At 38.1% G+C, this 22,515-nt stretch overlaps 1 protein-coding gene across 3 annotated transcripts in view; it reads left to right on the plus strand.

Moving 5' to 3' along the window:
- The window catches only part of NEK6 (NIMA related kinase 6), a 182,065-nt gene that overhangs the window by 126,999 nt on the left and 32,551 nt on the right, over positions 1–22,515 (plus strand). For 2 of the 3 annotated variants that reach the window (XM_075170860.1, XM_075170858.1), the window contains exons 2-4: positions 11,137–11,261; positions 20,378–20,518; positions 21,871–21,933. In XM_075170860.1, coding sequence (XP_075026961.1) covers positions 11,169–11,261; positions 20,378–20,518; positions 21,871–21,933 — 297 coding nt within the window. In that variant the 5' untranslated portion in view covers positions 11,137–11,168. The remainder of the gene's footprint in view (positions 1–11,136; positions 11,262–20,377; positions 20,519–21,870; positions 21,934–22,515) is intronic. The other variant, XM_075170859.1, reaches the window with a different exon arrangement.

A 22,515-nucleotide genomic window follows, 5' to 3' on the forward strand; every position in this document is an offset into this window, starting at 1 on the left:
GTTTAGTCGTGGACTTGGCAGTGCTGTGTTAATGGTTGGACTCAATGATCTTAAGTGTCTTTTCCAACCTAAATGATTCTAAGTATCTGATGGTAAACGGTTGTCTTTGAATCCTGATGAACTGGTCCATATTTTCAGCTGTGTTCTGCATAATTACTCTTAAAAACTGGTAATTTGAGATGACTGGAAAATTACATTTTACTTAGTTCATGGATTGCTGAAAGCTAAATTGCATTCTGTGCCTCAGCTGGACGTTTTTGTTTCTTTCTTTTAATTGCATTAGCACTTTAACCCAAAGTACTTCTCATCATGGCTGTGGCTGATAGGTAGGTGTCTGGTGGTAGATAAACAGATGCTGCATTTTGGAAACATAATGTAAAGGCCTTTGCAAAGATCTGTTAATTCTTTGGTTTCATGCTGACATAAATGCTTTTTTATTATCTGAAGGACTGTGTAGTATCCGCAAAACAACTGTGAGATGGACCTCAGTTTTAGGGGGAAGGAAAGACCAGGGCAGGGCAAGTCGTCTCCACTCTGCCGATTTCCTGTGTCTGTGTGGTGAGAAACTGCTCAGTCTCTGATCAATATATCACTGTAGAGCTGGGAATGTCTGAAAGACATTTTGTGGTATATAGCAGAGATTTTTCAGACAAGAAACTGGAAGTGAAACTGTGGAGCTGTTGTCTTGGTAAGTAAAGCATAATTCTTCTAGCTCCCTCAAATAGGTGAATTTCTGTTCTAACAGCACAGTATTAATCTGAGATCAGTGCGGTGTCTTAGCAGTCAGGAGGTTGGGAAAGAAACACAGAGTATGCAGGATAGGAGATTTTTGTTTGCCTGAGTAAGCTTATAGTTTTTAATAATCTGATACTACTGAGTTTATGCTTCAACATAGAAGCTTATTAGAATAATAGAAAATTGTTGTGTAGAGGGCAGAATATAGTGTGAAATGTGATTTGTCTCTTATACAGAGCTTGCACATTTAGTTATAATTTTCTTGAAAGGTTAATTCCCAGTTTCTCTTCAGAACATTCTGTGCAGGCCTTTCTGTAGCAGGAAAAAAAAAATTGGACCCAATTTAAATAGACAAGTCTTGTGAATCCTGAAAGAATTTGGGCATTTAGCCCAGGAAAGGGAGAGTTCTCTGCAAGAACTTCATTAACCCTGTCTGTCATCAAAATAAGTAATAAAAGTAGCTATGCAGACTTCATAAAGAACAGATCTTTCTTGTTTTACCCGGTAGCCTTGATCTGCAAGGGACTGGTGAATGGATCTTGTTCTTTAAGGAAAACTGTGCCCATGTGGGAAAAGAGATGGAGATGTGTTATTTACAGTGATACAGAAGTGTGGATATGAACTAAAGAGCTGCATTAATTTTTGGAAAACTGGTGCCATTAGTTCCAGATACTCAGGAATGTGTAGGGAAGCTGACTCTTTTATTTAGTATAGATAAGACACCTTATAGCAATTGATAATACAGTCTTATTTAGCATATTTTGAAGTGGAAAAAATACAAACATATTTCTAACGTAGCTATTTTTGTAAGTAGAAAAATGTTAAATCTTCTTACACGGGGAAGAGTTTCTGCTTCCGTTTGGCTTTTACTTGCAAGATCCAGATGCTGTGAAAGCTCTTCCTGCAATGCTAGCATCTGGCTGCTTGGAAGTTTTGCATAGGGTTTTATGAGGTGGCTTTGAAGTTGCCTTTGGATTTGAGTCATATGAATCTTTAGATTGGCTGGGCTGCATAATTCTCGGCACCATTTCCTCTTACTTCTGATTATGAGAAATGTAAATACTTCAAGCTGTTTTTCTGACGTTTTGAAGTTGGGTGAACATATATCTATATATATCTATATCTTCCTCCGTTCCTTTTCCCTGTATTCGAGACAGATATGTTGGCTATTAAAGACTCAAATTAATGGCTCTAGATATAAACTGCATGAACAGAGTGGTTACAGCAGGTTTCATGGATTTTGAACCCATCTGACATGGGCTTGCTCTTTTACTTTGGTCTGCCTAAGCTTTCCTTAAACATTTGAGAAATTAGAGCAATATTTCAGAAGTATCTTTGTGAGGTTTGCTTAATATTTGTCAAGTGGTTGGAAGTGTGCTAATTAAACGGTATTTATCAGTGCTATGTGGTGGTGTTTCTAATCACATATGTATATATGTATTTATAGAAAACTTTGGTAGGATTTAAGGTCATATGTTTGTTAAGCTTTCTGAGAACAGACCAGGCTGAACAGTTCCCGCATTTGGGTTTTGGGGCTGTAGCAGCAGAGCTTATTTAAAATGTTTTTTGTACTTTGGATGTTACTTCTGTTTTTGTCTTACTGGCTTAAGGTGATCTGTTTGCTTGTGCTCTTGTTTGAGACGGCTAGTTGCTAAAGGTGTCTTGATAGAAACAAGCTGTGGAAGTAGTTTGGATTCTTCATTGTGTGTGGTAGAAGCTTATTTTGGGGATTGGCTTAAATTGGATGTTTTTGCCATAGGTTGCAAACAATCAGTCTTCCCTACTACTTTATTTTTGGCTCTTCTTTTTTACAAGGGCTCTTCAGATGTTGATCGAGAGTGGGAACTGTTTGTATTTCACATGTAGGTAGTCAACTCGCTGGTAGTACAGTAAGTTTGCTTAACTTATGTGCAAATAGCTGATTGTTCCCTTGATGCGGAAGGGAGACCGTACAGCCAGCGTGATAATGAAGTTGACATTACTGGTACAGACAGTGCGTGTTTCATAGCTGTATGTGATGTTACTTATTTCAGTTTCGATTTAATGATGTGAAAATGTCTGGCAGTTTCTGTGAACGTATGTTATGAATATATTTCCAGCCTATATTTAATCTTTCCTTCATCAGAAATGAATGAATTCTGAGAAGGATAACAGAAATGTTCTTAAATAATTTGGCTTCAGGCTTGAAAGCTTTATTGCATTATAAATTAAAAGGTGAGCATGTTGTTGCATGCTTAGTAAGCAATACAGTAAAATTCCAGGTAGATTTAGTATGTGTTTATTTTTAACATGTGTTTCGTTAGCACCAGTAGTGGCCTGAGAGGTCTCTCTCTAATGTTTCAAAGGTTGTAAAATGAATATAGAGAATACTTTCAGAAGGCTCAAAATTGCAACTAGAAGAATATAAATTAAGGTATGCTGGCTTCTTACTTTATCTGAAACATACATAAGTGAAAACTAGTTGGGGAAAAATGCAACCTGCTGTTGCTGTACTGTGTTTACAGTATTATCTCTCTTCAAAGGAACTGTTGTCACTTTAAATGCTGCTGACTGCTATCCATCCTCAATTTTGGATGTGAATATGTATTTGATATTTATCTACATCTTACACAAACATTGTACATAAATATTTACATGTGGTGTTGCACTAGGAAATTCCGTGCAGTGAAATAAGAGCTAGGGATAGTCCAGTTAGGCTGGTGAAAAGGAACATTTACCTTATCGCATTGATTACTTAGTCATAACTGTAAATCACCAAGTACCCTTGGCATTGATCCTAGGACTGTTTAAAGGAGCCAGGTGAAACCATTCCTTGAATGGTTTGAGCTACATAGCATCTAAAGCATATTCAGAAGACTTTTACAAACAATTATGTCTTTTGATTTGGGACCAAGCTCTAGGGAGCTGATACTACGACATAGAAATAAAACCCAACCCAACCCTTAACTCAAATGAAACCTTTTTAAACCAAAATTAGAAGTAAGCTAACTACCTTCATGGTTGGTGGTGAGAACTGGTGAAAGCAATGGGCATACGAAACGTTCTATCGAAACTATTGTATGAACTCGAGTAGGATCCTCAGGCATAGTAATACAGTTGGGGAGGGGAGAATACTGCGTCAGACCGTGCTATTTTCAAGTCATTTTACTAGATTTGTCCACAAACTAGAATACAGAGTATTCGAAATTATAATCTTGCTTGCTTAAAATGGGAATATGGACCTGAGCTGGATGTGGAGAGTGATTTGAAAGACAGTGGGAAGTTTGACACAGATACTTAATTATTGGCAGGAAACATTTGTTTTATTGACATCTACAGTGAGATGGCTCCGAATAGCTTTAAATAGTTGACTTAATGTCATTTTGCTTCTAGGTATGGAACAGTGAATTACAGTGTCTGTCACGGCATTTGTTTAATGAGTATCAGTTGTTGACATAGTATGAAAAAGCTCTAGGGCTTTTCAGCCATTTTACTAAAACATTCTCAGTTAGTGGCTTTTGGGTCTTTGAGAAGCCAGCACTCCCTTACTGGCTGTTGAAAATCTAGTTTGTACAAAGTCTTAACACAAACTCATCCGCACCCGCTTTCAGGGTAATTCCAATGCTTGTAAAGTGGAAGGGGTGATTAAAACACCGTTCTTCTGCTCAGTGGTCAGTTTGTTACAAACATCCTCATCCTTTTTAGGGGTTTATAAATTGCAGGTACAGTTTTCACTGAGGGCTGTGACTTGGTTTCTGCATTTTGATTGGGCAGCAGCTACTTGTAAAATTCTGAATATATAAATACCTAAATGTATTTTTGTATTTTCTTATTGTGAGGTCAACTCCATCATTTTAATATTTGTAACTTCTATTAATACAAGTTATTTAAGGTTGGATGAGGATATGCTTCTGAAAGTTTTCAAAAATATCCATCTGTTAAATGAAATTCAAATAAAGGTTGAGTTAAAAAACACAGCTGGGGTCCATAGTGCTTAAAAATAGTGATAAAGAAAATGGTACCTTGAAACACAACTATTGTCTTTAACTGCGTTTGGTGACTGATGCTTTTATTAATTTTAGTACTAGATCCAGGCTCTACTCTTTAAGGCTTCCCTGATGTTAAAAGCTGGGAAAGTTGATTTCTGCCAGTTTTCATTTGTCCTTTAGAGCTTATGTCAATGAGGATGAGCAAAGTTATGTTAGATAATATATTAGCACTTTGATCATGGATGGCATTGCTAAATCTAACAAAGTTGTGTAACTGGGCGATCTTAATATATTGTTTTTAAGAGTTTGTTCAAGCTTCCATATATTTTATGCTTTCTCGGGCTTTGCAGGTGTACATAACTCATGCTGTGTTACATTTGCATGTGTATATCTATAGATGAAGTTTCATCTTAATGCTAAGCTTAAAATTTTGAAACTATTTACTGGTGATATATCTGCACTCTATTTAACAGTTTCTGCTTGAATTCCCTCATTGCAGCCTGGAGCTGTTGGTAAGACAAACCGTACAGTCCTTCCTCTGCCGGGCTGGTGGTGTTTGTGGGCAGCCTTGCCACCGCAGTGCTCCAGCCAGCTGTACGTTCTGTAGGCAGCTCTTTCTGAACTGTTTTTTACTGAATTGTATTATTTAACTCTGCTCTTGCAGCATTCTCTCCTGTCTCAGTGGCATTCCTCATATTGTTTCCTTTAACATTCATATTCATATTTTTTTGCAGTGTTGGCAGGTGTGTATTTCACATTAACATGAGGGTTTTTTGGATGTTAGACTGCTATTTGCTTATGGTAATTTCCAGTCATCATAAGGTGACTGTTGAGAGAGATGAGCAGAGAGGAAAAAATTGTCAAGCATTTACAGTAAATACTCTTCGCTTTTGGAAACGCTGTCAGAAGTTTAATTGTTAGGTTCAAGTAAGTTTGTCATGTGCCAGACAGAATCAGTCTGCTGTAATGAACGGGTTACGCACTTCACCAGCAAAAAGGGAGAGTGAGAAACCAAGGGATGCTCAGGATTTCCTGTCACCCTGCACTGCAGAAGGAATGGGGTAGGCTTTTTAACCTAGCCTGTAATTAGGTTTTGCGTGGAAGCATATATTACTGCGCTTGCTTTGCCAAAGCTCTTCAGTATGATGGATGAGACTTAAAGGTTGATCTGACTAAATTGCAATGAGAATACTAACGACAAAGATATTTCTGTTGTGAACTATTCCTACCAGACATCATAGTTGTCACAGAAATGGTGTAAGATAATGGACAATAAAAGTCACTCGAAAATAATACTCTCCTAGGATTGGACTGCCTTCCCCATGGCACATACCCTGAACCAGAGCGATAATGTAAACATAAGCCAAGATCATCATTTAAATATATAGGTAATCTCATATAGTATCCTGACAGATTTATTTTATGAGCAAGCAAGAGGGAGAATATTATTGGGCAGTAGAGAGGAAGAAAGTGTTACTGATGTGGTTGTGTTTATTTTGTAAAATAGCTTGCATTGCTCCAGTCTTTGGGGAGGTTGCGGTGAACAGCGTGCTGATGGCTCAGGGGAGGTGGGAGAGCCTGGGCTCCCACCGGCAGCGTGTCCGCTGCGGATATCGACAGCTGACCTAGGAGCCTGGTTTATGTGCACTGGTGGATTTTATGCACCGTTAATCTCAATTCTCTGCATATGTTAAACTATTGCACAAATTTCCATCTTTTAAGTAATGTACTTGACTGTGTTTAAACAACTCATGGATTTCTGGAACTATGTAAGACTTGCCTTTTTGTTTTGTTTTACACAAGGTACCCAAATAGAGCTGCTTGCCTCCCCCTCCCAAGTCCCCTTGTAGCCAGAGGATATGAGAGGGATATAGTAACTGAGTGGAAAAGCATATATATATCTTGCATGATATTTGAGGGCATTGGAGCAGGTCAGAGGTACAAAAAGCCCCGTCACGTTTCCAGAAAGGGCACAGCTGCCCCCAGTTCACAGCCAGGAACGCTGAGACTCCTGGAGATGGAGTCGTGTCGCTTTTACAGTAGGAAGTGGCACAGAAGTGGAAGGCCTTGTAGTTTATTCTGCAGAATACTTTTCATGGCAGTACTAGGGAAAGCTGGAATTGCTGTGGCTCATTCTGCATTTACAAAGCTGTTCACTGTGAAGTCTCCAATATGTATTATAGAAAGAGCTGCTCTGTGCGGTGCCACCCCTTGCTGTGTCCCTGGTCATTGAGGATCGGTTTAGCAATGGCTGGGGTGTTTGGGTTTGCTGGCTCCTCCAGTGATGTGGGCAGCAGCAGAGCTGGACGCTGAGCCCATGGAAGCAGCTGGTGTGTCTTGCAGGGAGGTGAAGAGTGTTGGTACAGAAAACAGTTGTAACACTGAGTGCTCATACTGCTGCTTTGCTGTCTACTTTAGAGGTGCACGGTCCTATCACATTGATTATACATCTGGGAGCAAATAATTTGGCCTGTAGTTGGGTTTGAGGCATCCAGAGACACATGGTGGTACCTGATTACACCAGTCACAGCTGTTTCACCAAGCTGGTTTAGAGAGGAGCTGCACCCGGGGCAGTAGGGTGTGTGAGACTGAACACCAAGATGCTGATGAGGTTCTGCTCCTTAAGGAGTGTCTCGTAACTAATGATCTTGGCCTTTGCTATCAAGTGCCCTGGGCTGTTCTGCTCTGAGAATCCCTCCTGTCAGGTACCTGCAAGGTACCACGGGGTTCGGTGGGGTTTTGTGTTATCCTTCTCCCACTGGAGTTTCATAGTACCAACTTTGAAAAACTCTTTTTATGGAGAGCAACCCATGTGTTAGCCTGTTTATATGCAGCAGGTACTCCAGCTTTCAGAAGTCTTTTCTAGTGAGTGTTAGAGTGAAAGTTTATTTGCCTGAGAAACAAGAAGAGCCTTTTCTCTGCTTTCTCCCCAATACTGCATGTGTGCGTGTTACGGTAGCTGGTGTTGGGAAAGATCTGCTGGAGCTAAAGGCTTGTTTCACTGACAACTGTTAAAAGAACCAAGCACAACTTGCTACAGAAATTCTTCTGCATCGTATTTTCTCCCCCACATATTTAAAATACCTTTGTATTTTAAATTAAGAGTTAGTCATTGCCCAAGTGCCAGGCATGCACTATTAATACACTAATGAGGTCAGGTTGTGCTCTTTCACTCAGTAAATACTTGCCAAAACTCTTGAAACAAGTTTCTGAAAATGCTTGTGTTGACCACTAAATCTTCCTTTGTCACTGTTACACTTCTAGTCGCTGCTAAGAACAGCAAAAATGCAACTCTAAATGACATATTATCTAGAGCGTGTGTGGATAATGAATAACTAGTTGTGAATAACATTATTAAATAAGCCCAAAAAACCTGCATACAGTCCTTTCTGGGGAAAGGACGTTAGTGTATTTATTGTGCGTGTTCTGTATATGCTGTGAATGTATTTTGAAGACTGGCTTTGTTCTTGGGGCCAGAGCCTAACCCCGGACTGGCATGGAGCAAGGAGCACTGTGATCTGCTCTGAGTGTCCCCTGAAGAGCTGATAAAATTACCAGGATTGGTCCGCGAGTCAGGCTCAGACACGGCAACACTAATAGTTCAAGTATGGTTTTTGTTTCCTATAAGGGCTAGAAAATATGTATGTGCCTGGTCTCTTGTGCTTCTGCAAACAGAAGATGTATCTGGCAGGCTCTCAGCCAAAAGCATGTAACTGCCCCGTTACTGTTTACTACAGCGTTCCTGAAGTCCGCGCACAGCTCTGCGTCAGAGGAGGATTGGCTAATCTGGGATCCCATTGTTATTCCAGCACTAGGAATGTCTCAGCTGCGAGACACTCAGCTTTCCCTCAGTGAGAGGGAGAGCGTGGAAACCGCTTGGTGTGGTCTCAGCGTCACGGCTGGGGTTCGTGGGCAGGGGTGGCTTGTCCTGATGCTGAGGTAGTGCAGTTGTACGCACACACTCGGAGGAACACAGTATTTCTGCACGGTGGCGCTGAGCAGTCGAGAGCAGTTGTACCCATACTGCTGCGTGTTGGACTTGGGTGGTGTTTTCAAATGTCCAGCATCCTGCTTAAATAATGACAAGTCTGGTACAGTTCCTTTGCCTCATTCAACCGTTGTGGGAATTTCACTTTTCAATTTTTCTCTCTCTCTCTCTTTTTTTTTTAAATTCTAACAAATGAAAACTGACTACCACACTTCTCATTCCTTCTAATTGGCTTGTGTCATGGTTGATTATAACCTCTTTTTTGAGCGCTCTCACCCAAGTACTTGTGTCTCTTCGTCCTTCCTGTTACCCACAAGCTTTTGCTTGGTTTTATAATACTGCTCAAAATAAAACTAATCTTGTCATGCTGTGAAACAATTGGATTCAAGGTAGACCCAAGATGTGATGTGTAGAAGTTCTATGTTACAGGTGCTGGATTTCACAGCTCTTCACCAGCTGTGCTACCAGCATAAATGAAGGTTAAATTTTGTGTGTGTTGTGACTCAGAACTTCACAAACGAGATCTTTGCACTTAAAAAGGGAGGGGAGACTGAATTGGTCTCTATAGGGTGAAGGGTAATTTTAGAATGAAAATGAAGGACCATTGCAAACAGTGATGGTGAATTTATTTTTGCCTCCTTACAGTAAGCTCTGTATCTGATAACTTTTGCTAGACTCTTTCCTCCGACGCTGTATCCTTTCGATTTCTGTAATTTTTGTAGGAAATTCTGCTGGACAACTGTGCTTAGTAATTGCTGCAGGTAAAACTGGAAGAAATTAATTCATGGAATTAATGTTTGTTCCTGGAGTAATACTTTGATCTCATTGAATCTAGTATGGTTTCTAGCTACTGCTTCCTGCGGCTTACCAGCCTGCATGAAAACTTTTGATTTGGGGGTGGAGAAGAAAGAGTGTGGGTAAAGCTACACTGACCAAATAAACCCCTTTTCTGCTATTTTGCTTATTATGAAATTATACCAGTAATATTTGTGATATTTGTATTCTTGTTTTGTAACCTCGGGAGAGCTAGGGTAGCTCTGACCTGTTGCTGTGTCCTTTCAGCTTGCAGTCGGCAGCGGGTGCGTTCTGGTCTGTCACTGATGAGCTGAGCTCCTGTAGGGCTGGGGGTAGATAAGGGTTTTCTTTCACCACTTACTCCAAAGGAATTCAGAAATTTCACATTTACAGCCTCAAGAAAAAAGGCATGTGCAGGCAGTGTCATGTGAAGGATCTGTAGTCTAACACTGATCAAATATCATATCTACTGCGTCCTGCCTTCAGAAAGGACTAAAGCTCAAAAAGAGAAAAGGGAGTTATTTCTGAATATAAGAACCCGAGTCATCTGTTCATACACAAGTGTGGGACATTCCTAAGAGAACCGTAACTTTCCACCTGCCATAAGGAAACTCAAGGTACAATTACTTACCGTGAGGGATTAGACAATGGGAAGGCAATTAACAGCTCAGAACAGCCTGGCTGCCACGAGCGTGTATGGGAATGTATTAGGCGCAGTGTTTGGGTTTGATCACTGTGTGTTTAAAGCTCTACAGCTGGAAGCAAAGGAAGAAGTAAGAACAAAATACCAGCTTTGGAAAGAGATACGGCACAGCTCACATGACACCAGCTCTGAGCCCGCTGACACCTACGGGACAGCGTGTCCTGCTCCAAGCTGTCAGCTCGGCTATTCTTGGGCTATGGGCAAGCACATGTTATAGGTAGACTGGAAGGGGGATCCCCGGGAAGGGGCTTCACGGAGGGTCTTCAAACAGCCGCCGACAACACAAAGGCACTTTATTATGTCAAAAAAGATACACAGATTGCACAGAATTGTAATTCTACGGGTTTTTTGAGATTCTCTCTTAAGAAGTCTAACTACAGAACCAATATTGCAATCATATTTTTAAACATGAAAACGTTGAGCAAAAAACATGACAGTGTCCAATATAACTGCTTAAAACCAGTGACTTTCACCCCCATTAGTATGAAAAAGTTTGATTTTAAGATTCCTTCAGTGTTGGGCATCTGTAGGTTTATTAGTAACCAGGTGAATACTTAAAAAATAAAAATACATCTCAATATCAACATTAAACTGTCCTATGAAATTTCTATCTTACATTACACTGCCAGAACTATCTTAATTATTTCATTATTCATGCTTTGAAGAAAGGCTATTTACTTGAAGGGAGAATGTAACACAGGTTCTTTCTCTTCCAAGTCCGTAAGCACAGAGAAGGCACTGCTAGGGATCGCAATTAAGTTTTACCTATATGTATTTTAATTTGAGAATTGTATGCATGACTCAATCCGAGGAAAGAAAGGGGTGGAATCAGTTCTTGCTGTCTTGATGTACAACCACGTGTAGGCACACCCCTAGAAAGAGTTTCTTGCTTTCAGCAAGATGGACAGTGGTAAGACTTCTCTCTCCCCTCTTTCTTTTAACTCCAGCAGAACTGTGGGGCAGAGTTTGGTATGATACCATGGAAGGGCAGCACAACCATCCACATCATCTAGGGGACCAGAACAACCCTCTCTGCAAGCTGCCGGGGCAGGAATATCAGCATGATCCTCAGGTAAGTGCATGTATCTCTTCAGTCTTTCTCCTTTTCTGTTTTGTTCCCTTCCTTTTATAAAGGTTTATAGATTTCTTGGCATTTAGCCTTCCCCCCCCTTTTATTTATAGTGCAGTTATAGCAGTTTTAGGGTATATCCAGTTTGGCATTCTGCCAGCCAGCCAGAGTTTCCTGAATCTAGTTTTTTGATGATAATAAGAGAAAAAGGAAATACTTAGAGTTTTGCTTAAAGCAAGTATTTTTAAATCGTCTTATAAAAACATGGACTGTGTTGGCTTTCTCTTGTCTTTGATTCCTTGAAGAAAAGGCCAAAGAAAAGCAGTTGATTGTGTAGTGAATAAATGTATTTTATCTCCTTTTATAGTTTAATAATAAATGCTGAAGAGGTAATTACTAACTATAAGAAAATGTTAATCCTACATGAAACTGTAGGCGCTCTGACTTCATTTCCTATGACTTTCTGGAATCTGTCCTGTAATGTATTTTGTCTATACTATTATCAAGTTTCACTATAGTGGCTCATATGTCTCTCTTCTCTGCCTTTCCGCGGAAGTGGGCTAAAACTAGGGCTAGACCTGTATTCAAAGTAATGTCAATGCCTTCACTGTAATAATGAAAATTGTATGTTGTGAATTCTGGCTGCTTGCCTTTTTTAGACTCTTTGTCTGTTTATCAGAGCAATTAAGTTTTACCTATATGTATTTTAAGGAGTAAACAAAGCATCATGGAAAAGCTGTCAGAAAGAAGACTATTGCAACTGTGGTGTAACGTTATCTTGGGGAGAGGGCTGTGGGTGTTAATCTGTCATTCCAAATGTGCGGTCCGGTGGTGATCAAGGTTCCTTGAACAAGAAGTGGTCGTTAGGAAAACTGTATCAAAACACAGTATAGAATTTGCAAAAACCCTAAGTTGCCTACACATGGAATACAACAGTGAATGTATCTTACACAGCACTGCTGGGAAAGTAACGTTGTATGGAGCAAAGCCCCCCTCTCCTAATATAGCAATTTGTCATATTAAGTCATTTAATAATAATTGAATCCCCTTGATTAATCTCCTAGAATTAGCCAGTTGCATTTTGAGCAATTAAGGTTAATTACTGCCTCATTTGGCAGGATAAAGCCCCTGTAATTATTTCATGAGCAAGATTAGGAAGTGTTCCTGTGCAGCAGATACATTCATGGCATCTTGGAGCACATGTTAGAATTTGTAATGACATAGTTAAGTGTAATTAGTAGCTAATAATCTATGTTCTGCTGTTATGCTGATGCTGAGTGGGCTCATTTTGCTGTATGGTCATTGTTCAGTGAAACCTCCCCTCAACTCTGTTAATATCCAAGTTGTGTTAATGGAGGTCTCTGAGTATATTAACTGTTCTGAGAATGATGTAGTTTGGAATTAAGACTGCAGAAAGACTTTCTTTTGTTTTTGCTGTTAAAATAAAAAAAAAAGCTGAATAACAAAAATATATAGTCTACCAGAGAACAGAGAAAAATGCCTCTCCTCAGCAAACTCAGTTTAGAAATTAACAAAAATTGTACTATTTAGAGGGCAGGCCACCTTACATTGATGGCATGATATGATTGCTTATTATATATTTTTTATTTTCCATTTTGCAGGAACATAATTATATATCATTTTCAATTTTCTGGTACCTATTACCTGGAAGAATCTAAAATTACATCATTTCTTTCTTCTAAAGATATAAGAAATGCAGACATGCTATGTAATAGCTTGTGGAAGACAGAAAGGTTTGGGAAAGAAAAATTGACCAAACTTGTCTTACAAGAAATGTCATGCATGGCAGGGATAAAAGCTTAAGCAGAAGAAACAGAACTTGAGCTTTTAGAGTCTCAAATGAGGAGGGTTTTTTGTATGGAATGACCCTCTCTTCCTTCCAGCGCTTTCATTCAAAACTACTGTGTCACCCCCAAAAAGACCAGAGCAACAGTGTGCTCCTCTAGTAGAAACTTTTCCTATAATTACGCTGCTTCCTAAAGCTGCTTTTTTTTTTTTCATTCTGACAGAGGTGTTATTTCTGTTTTATAACTAGTTAGTATAACTAAAGCTATAAGTAAGTGTATCAGACTTTTCTTTTTGTCTTTAACTACTATAGTTTAGTAATAAGATGACACTTTTGAGTAATGCTTCATATTTAGAAGTTTTCTAATTAGAGTAAGTGAATATATAAATCTAAAAAAAACCCAATAAAATAACAGTTTAGCTGCTGGCTCCCTTACCTGCCCAGCATTACCCTGATGAAGTTGGTCAGCAAGAGGCAGAACACTTTCTAGTAATGTTCCAGAGTGAAAGGGTCAATTATTTAAGTCTCTAGATTACTTGATATTTATAGCAGTAACCAATAGAAGTTATTTAGGAGTAAATAAGTAAAAATACGGTGCTATAACTTTTGACTTAGTTTTCTTGCTATATAAACATAACAACTCACTTTTAAACCACCTTTTTAATATACTCACACAGATTAGCAGCAGAGCTGTTCATGGTAGTTTCATTTTGGTCTGCAAGTTGAAGGTAGATTTGAACTGGTCATCTAGCAACAAAGACTCTTCAATTTACTGTTTTCTGAAATTCTTAGATTATTTCTATGTTAATATTAATTTTTTTGTGAATATCACCTTGGTCTGCTATTTTCAAGCTGCTATTTCTGTCTTTTCTTGTCGTAAGCTAGTGGAAATATCTGTTGATAGGGATGTTAAAAATTTGAAATTCAAGCCAAGTTTTTCAGCAAACTTTAAATTCTAGGTAATAGGTCAGGTTAAGGATATTTTATGATGACTGCGTGGTCTAGTTTTGAAGCTGCAAATTTGAAGCTAATGTATTCTTCAATAATTACTTGACTATCTGTTTGAAGGATAATCCATATTTTAAAAGTTTCCTCATCTCTTATGAGCTTAGAAGTTCTTTTTTTTTTAATCAATCTGTTCTAATGTGTTCTCATAAATTCACACTGGAATTTCAACCTCAAAGTATGTAAAATTCTTTTCAGGTAGGCATTATTGAATGGAGATGGGTGTATAATTTGGGACATCATAAAGAGGTTTGAAACACTGATGTTGATAGTAAATCATTGCTTATAATGTATATGTGTTCAACTGGAGGGGCTGAAGCTTCCCCATCTACTACCACAGATGTCTTTTAAAGGTGAAATTAGTTTACAGTAAATGTCATTCAGATGAAGTATGCACGTTAGAAGCAAGGAAACCATTGCTTTAAAATTAATGATGCATTGCAAATATCAGAAAAAAAACTTATATCCAGTGTAAAGATAATTAAAATTCAGGTCAGAAGTGTATGACTTAGGCTAAATTTTTTTAATGAGATTTCAGAAAATTAATTGGGCGAGTAAGTTTTTACTCTTCTAAAGAATATTTCACTTCATGGCTCTACAGGAAAGATGATTTTATTGGCATCTAAAGACTGTAGTGTCTGACTTTTTAACTGTTGGTTAACCAATCTTTAACAATTTTTAGGTTGATTACAAATAATCTAAACATCTCGTGACCTTGTAGCCATTTGTGCAGAATGATGGCTAGTTCTGGTTTTCCACGTGCCAATCAGACAGCAGTAAAACAACTGACTTTATTATTCATTAACATTAGCACTCTGGGTTTATATATTGTGCAATTAGCAGAGAACATTCCCCTTTTTTCAGCTCATTCAGGCTTATTTTTTTCTGTGCTTCTGGGAGAAGCAGTCATACAGGCATTGCTCTGGAGCATCTTAGTGTTTTACTGATATTTTTGTCTTCGGTCTCTCAGTACTCTCCTTTGCCTGAAACGTCAGGTTAGAGGCTGCAGGAAAGGTTTCTTGGACAGCTTTTTCAGGACTGTTCAGATTTTCCCCAGCTCTTATATAATTACAAAGCGGTAGATTTATTGGCCAAACATTAATTGTTCTGGAGGTTGAAAGTCTTTCTACAGAACAGTTTTTTGCTATTCTTCCTTATCCCAAAGTACAAATTTGGAGCTGTACAACTACTCACTTGAAAAATACAAAAGTTATGTTCAGGTTACGTAGCTGTCCTCCCTGCACGTGGTTATAGCAGTGTATGAAGGATTTGAGGGAAATTGTATCAAATCTCCAGTTGTAAATTTTGGTATGTTTGTACTCCTGCATGTGGTACTGCCACAGACATCCCTGAAAATGTGGAAGCATAAGTAGAAACTACATCCTATCACCAGGAGCAAGTATAGGAACTTTTCTAATACAGTCATCCTCCATATTTGCCTGGGTTGCTTTATAATCGGGTATATAGAGACTCCTATTAATCTTTAGTAAAGCTTCTTATCCTTGCAGCATATCTGTTCAGGTGTGTACAAGATAATATAGCTGAAGTTTTTATTTAATTGGATTTTTTTAGTGTTATAAAACCTTACTAATTCTATTTTGCAGAAAATCTCGTAACACCTCAAAATTTGAGGCTGAAAGTTCTGACAAACTTCTCCATTAAGTATTGTGACGAGGGCTGTCGTTGCGTCCTTTCACCAGCTTTGAAATTTTTGCTCTCGCATCAGTGATTACATCTAAAAGAGAACATGTATGCCAGAGATGTTGTCCAGAATAGCTTGTTCTTGGAATAATCTCTGCATTTCTTCTTAAAAATGAATAGCCTCTTTATTTGAATGAGGAATTAATTGATTTTAATCTTTGGCTTGCCTTTTCCCCCCCCCCCCTGCTTCCTTCCAAATGGAATAGTAGAAGAATGAGACTTCATTGTGTGGATGAAGAGAACAGCCTTTGTCTCAAAACCAGTTCTTCCCGGACTGTCCCCTTCCTACAGCTGCTCTGGGAACAGAAGTGTGCAAACAACCTAATTTTCATAGTGGATTTAGAGTTCCAGTGGTTGTGGGGGGGTTGTTTATTTTTTTTTCTCCCTTTGTTTTGTTTTTTTTTTTCTTTTTTTTTCTTTTTTTTCTTTTTTTTTTTTTTAATTTAAGCTTCATCACTGACCTAGAAACCTGTTCTGCAGAGGCAGTGGCTTGGTTTTCCTGTATTTATGCAGACCTGAACCCTTCACTGAGCCTGAATCTGTCCTGAAAATGAGAAGATCTATTTTTGATGAACAGGTTGGAAGATGATGGTGGTGTCTAATTTTACACACAATTTGTATCTGTATGTGAAAACTCTGATATTTGCAGAAATAAAGATCATGGTTTATTTGAATGAATAGGTACTGGTTCTTTGACAGCTTTATGACAAATTGTGGTGGTTAAATGTGGAAGGACTTGGAAAAAATGGAGTTCCCCTTGTCAAAAGTCATGAAATAAGTGAGATGTATGTAAGGCCAGACTGTAGGGATGATATTCTGAGGAGGTAGATATTTCTTAGGTATTCTAAATGTGTCCTTGTAACAGTATTTAGAAGAGTTACCTGCTTACGTTTAGGTCCAGTAAAGCATAAGAGAATGTTAATTTTAAAGAGACGTATGGGAAAATGGACTGCCGTAATCAATAGGGAGCTTTCTGGTATGGTTTGGTCTAAGCTGAGCATGCTCTCTGGTTTATACCATAATCCAATATCTTCTAGCCTGTATGAAAGCTCCATTACTTTAATTAGGTCTGATAGGTTGTGATAGCAAATGCAAATCTAGGTCATTGCATATGTAAATGTGCAGCTGTAGTCCTTCAGGATGCCAGAACATATCAGCTAAGGTGTCCAGTCATCACCCAGCATTAACTCCAGCATGGCAAGCAGACTTTATGTGCTAACCATGTGAAAGTGGTTAGGACACACACATACACCCTGTCACTTCCCTAACATTTATTTATATTTTCAAGTTAATAGGTTGCTAGATATTTCTTGGCACATGCTTAAAATATTTACACTTAAACACTCTTGGTTTAAACACACAATTTAATGATTTATGAAGGGCAAATTGATACCATCCTTGATTGCAGCATGGATTTCTGCCCTAAAAAGAAAGTTTTGTGGTAGTTGTCTCATAAAATCTTGTTAAAACTACTACCTCTATTGTGAATGTTAACTCCAAGTTAGAAAAGCTTTTGCTCAAGCTTTCTTACTGTTCAAGAAGAACGTGGCTGAGGAGGCACATGTTCATGGCTAAGGAAATGCTTTGGTTCCTTTCTATTTTTTAATTAGGAAAAAGTGTTTTGTAATTTTATATACTGACACCTTTGTTTTGTCTGGCTGGACAGCTCAATTAATTTGCTTAGTAGCTCATACATAAAAAAATCAGGAAATGGAGATATTTCTGGTTAGTTACCAGTCAAGTTGAACAAATACTTGTGTTCAGACATTCTTCTGGTGATTTCATCACACAAAAAATGCATGTAAATTAATTTTTGTTAGCGTTCCCTGGAATGAGATGAGTGTTCCTGTATTACTGTAATGTATATTGATGAGTGTTACTGTTTATCAAATCCCTGCAAAGAGAGATTGCAACCAATTTAAACTGAGAAAGCTGCAGGGGCTGATTACTTTGAATGTTTGCTTGTCTGGTTTCATCCCATGTTGCCTTACTTTGTTGATAATTTAGTAACTTAAAGGGGAATGTGTGTAAATAATAAAGTAGTGTTATCTTAACATTTTGCTATTTATCTGATGACCCAGGCTACCTTCTTCCTTATCAGTGAAAGGATACCCCCATTTTATTGTATAGTATACACTGCAAAACTTAGAGAAATAAATCCTGACTCTTCCTTTTAATTTTTATTTTGCTGTGTTATAGCTTGTAAACGCAGTATAACTTCAAGCACAGCACACGTACTGAGAGTAACCTGCCTGTGCTTGCTAACACAAACTTTGATTGCAGCTCAGTAAGGTGGGTAACGGGGCTTCTTTCAGAGTATAGGGGAGACTAAAGTGACCTTAAAAGGGAAACACTCCCTGAACTGTTTGAAGGAAATACTTGATGAAATTAGCTTCCTATTTCTGTGTGACTCGCCTTCATCAATAACTGCAAATTCTAATGCAGCCTTCTCATTTGTGTAGGTTACTGTTCATGAATTAAATTTTTTATTGTGTTGTCTTTAGCCTAAGGAAAGAAAAACCATTTCTCATAGTATGAGAATATTTAAATGCTCATGGTGGTAGATGGAAAAATTTACCTGTGGCCTTGGCATTTCAAAAATAATTACTCGAAGTGTAGTTTCATCTGAAAAGGAGTGGGTTTGCTCTTTTGGGGAACTCAGGCTGAGAAAGCTGATGATCATGATGGCCTGGAGTTAAACTTCCAGTTATGTGCCTACTTGAATTAGTAGGCATTGGCTGGACATCATGGTATTGCATTTTTGTCTTCTCTGGAGTTCATAACCGTCTAAGCTTTTCAGTTTAGCAACAAGCCTCTCTTTTCATAACTGTGGAGCTTTATCCTCGGTAAGTTCTCAACGGCTGACACAGAGCAGTGGTGTGGAAGTGCAGGGCAAGCTCCAGCAGCAAACAGCCTTTCACTGCCAGAGAGTTGAAGGGGGAAGATGACAGCAAAAAGACCTGATAGTCTTTTCACTGTCTCGTTTGTGGTTTATATCTGCATCTCTGTATCATCAGCATTTATAAAACATAATCATTTTTCTTGACTATGCCTGCAGTAGAGTAGCTTTCATTGTGGAGATTTCTCCTGCGTTTGTTGTGATAAAGATGCTGTAAAGGTGACGGTTTTCAAAATAGCTTGTATTGGTTGATTGATGCAGTTTGTGGGTCAGAAATTACGATTTAGAGGACTTTATTGGTGAGTTTTCTTAAAAACATTGAATTTTCCAACTTTGTTTACAAAACTTCTGCCAAATAACTGTGATTGTAGTTCAGAGTTGCACAGACACCTTGAAATCTGGAAGCTTTTTCAAATGTCTGATTGATACTTTTTATTGTTTGTTGAATAGTAGTCGTTTTTATTTTTGTTGCAAAGAAAAGAAGTCCAAACTTATTTACTCGCCAAAATAAATATATACTGTAAGAGATCCTCACACTGTCTTGTAAGTAGTGCTGGCAAAAGATGCTGGACTGAGAGCTTTACCTGCATTTTAAATATGACTTCCAGCCACACCCCTCTGTGTTAGGAAATGACAGTGGTAGCAATAGTCATCTCCTTAAAACATCCAGCCCTCCTGGCCTGCTCTCCCTGGACACTTGTGCTGGGATTGTCTGCTAAAGATTCAGCTGTAAGCGATGGCTGCGTCCCTGGGAAGCCCTCCCCCCCAACTTTGTTGCGTACTTGTCTTTTTGTGGTTTTCGATGGGAGGTCTGAAATGGCTCAAGATGCTGAAGCTTAAAAATATTCTACTTGGCCTGCGTGGCAACTTTAAGTAATTAATTGTCATAATTTCTTTTTTAAACATTGGTTAGCAGTCATGTTAATTACAGAAGAGACCAGAATGGCTCTAGGGAGCAATTCCTAGTCCATGGAGTACGTAATCCTCGTTACGCTGTGTCTACCTGCCCGGCTGGGTATTTACCTGAGACGGCTCAGAAATAGGCATCAGCATCTCCCAAGTGACACAAGCAGGCAAAGTTGATGAGAGGGTGTGTAACCAGGGAGACAGCAGTTTGGGACTAATTAGTTACTTACACAGAAGGCAAGACTTTATTTCCTTTTTAAAAAAGTAATTTAACTTAATTCAGCCTATATTACTAATACATTTACTGGGAATTAATGCATTTATGGTCAGAATTATCTATAGACTGATCAGCCTAGATTAAATTCTTGACCATCAGAAATGAGAGCAAGAGAGTGTGCACATCTGTCGATCTTAACTCTGTTCTGTACATTTTTGGTAGCTGTTACTAGTTTTATGCTTTGGTTTGGTTAATATTTTTACACAAGTCTCTGCCGTTACGTGTGTGTGCTTGCAGCTGTATGCCACTGCTCTGGAACAGTATTGTCTGATGTGGACAAAGAAAATTGAAGATGGGAAAAGGAAAGCCAGACCACTACTTGTCCATTGTACACCAAATCAACACCAAATTTCTTTGTCTTTCTTGCTGGACAATCCTTACTGTGAGGAATTTATCCTCCTGAATATGATTACTCATAGAAAGCGCTGGTTTGCAGTCATAAAGAAGACAGATTGGGAATGCAAGTTCATGTTTTTGCATCACTTTTTCTAGTTCATTGATTTAATTTCTTTTGACCTGGACAGAGACATTTGACGTCGTACCCGTATCGCTGCACGTTGGCAGATTTTCAGATAGAGAAAAAGATTGGACGAGGACAATTCAGCGAAGTTTACAAAGCAACTTGTCTTCTGGACAGAAAACCTGTGGCATTAAAGAAAGTTCAGGTGAGCATTTAAGTTCGAAGTCTTACTATTTAGCAAGTAGAATGGAAACGTTTTAAGTGTCTACACAGGTTACTTTGAGTCAGATACCTCTTTCAGTATTCTTTTGTCAGCAGTAATAATGCAATAAAATGCTTTATAAATTGAGAGTTTAAGGTTTGAGAGCAGTGGATGATCTGGTTTGATAATTTTACATTTAAAAAACCCCCAACACTCTGCTTTCCTATTTTATTCAGTTGGGTTTTAGAGGTTTTGCTTTTTATTTGGTTTCTTTTGTTTTGTTTTGTTTTTTTTTAAAAAAAACTTTATTATTTCAAGATAAAGAATAATGCTTCTGAAGGTCTCAAAGCAGCTTTACAAACACTGATCAAGTCAGGTTAGTTTCATGGCCCTCAGTTTACATCTGGATATAAGAGGCCAAGTGGCCCCCCTGCGCACCTGCTTGCCCCTCGGTTGTATCCTCTGTGGCTGTCTTCTCCGTATAGCCCATGTATCCTATGTGGAACCCTCTTTCCATTTTGAGCAGCCTATTTGCACTGCAGGGTCTTAAACCACTCCAAGATGATGAGGGATAGTGTTTCTAAATCAGAATTATGTAGGAGTAGAGCAATTTCATATTTAATTTCACTTTTTACTTTATAAAAAGGGTTCATTAAATTGTTACTAAATGTGTGTGAAAGAACGAGGCCCTAATGGCCATAATCATACAGCTAGGAGACTGCCATCTCGACACAGACGAATCATGAGAACACGAGCACGAAAGGGAAAAATGCCTGCGCTTGCTGATGAGTTTTAGAAGAATTTCTGACAAACTTTCATGCAAGCAGTATAGACCTGTAACTTGGCTTAAAGTATTGTGCAGTGTTCAGAACAGCATTTTGTTTGAAGAAATTTGCCTTTAATCCTTCAACAGATCCTTTAAACTCTCTGATTATTACAGAATTAATATTAATGCTCAATATTATTGTTAATTAGTACAGAGAAATCAGGGAAAGCTGTATCTCTGTTAAAAGCAAAAAGTAATCGTTTTATTTTTTTACCATGTGAAATTAATAGTAACTAAACTAACTATGTTTTGAAAATCACGACAGCAAATTCACAAACAAGTATCTTTATTTTTCGTGCTGCTTAGAATATTGCCTACAGGTTCTAAAATTAATTTTACCCTATCGCTAGCCCTTTAGTGGTTTCAAAATAAAGAAAACATTGATCTTTCTTTGATCTGGGGATTGTGTGTATACTCATTACGGTAGAGGATATACAAATTGGGAGAGGAAAGACCAATTTCTTGTTAAAATACAAAATTCTTTTTTGTTGTTGTTTCATTTTAATCTTCTATGGTTTTGTCTTTGAAGATTTTTGAAATGATGGATGCCAAGGCTAGGCAAGATTGCATTAAAGAAATTGACCTCTTGAAGGTAAGAGTTTTTACAAAGACTTTTTCCATTTTTTGTTTTGAGGAAAAAAATCATTTTCAGATTGGCAACAGTCATTTACCTTTTATGGCAAATAAAGCTTATATAGCACACACAACGATCTTAATAGACCATGCTTTCTTTTGCAAGCTAGAATGCCTACATGATGGAAGAGTTTTGTCTTAAAGCTCAATTTTACTGAGTTTTCTGCCTATAGTCTAAGGAATCTATTAAAAATCTTTCTGTCGTAAAAAACCCGCAAGTACTCGTCCTTCAGAGAGGCATGTAAACTCTGCCCTTTATGTGTTTTGATTTGTTTGTCCCTTTAAAATAAACTAATTAATGAACTAGCTAAATGGGAAAATAGCTCTGCATATGCATGTTGTGTATGTATATGTATACATATCACACATAAAAAATGGTAATTTAGATAAAGGCTCTGAAATCAGAGAGTGTTTTTTACGTGATTAAATCAACTAGTGATTTTTTCCATCTCAATACTTTATTTCAAAATGTTGGTAGAAAATATATATGCATTGCACTTTAAATATCTATTTTGAGTAAATGCAACAGATTGTAGAAGGC

This window comes from Calonectris borealis, chromosome 21 (assembly GCF_964195595.1).
Source record: "Calonectris borealis chromosome 21, bCalBor7.hap1.2, whole genome shotgun sequence".
NCBI classification, from domain to species: Eukaryota; Metazoa; Chordata; class Aves; order Procellariiformes; family Procellariidae; genus Calonectris; species Calonectris borealis.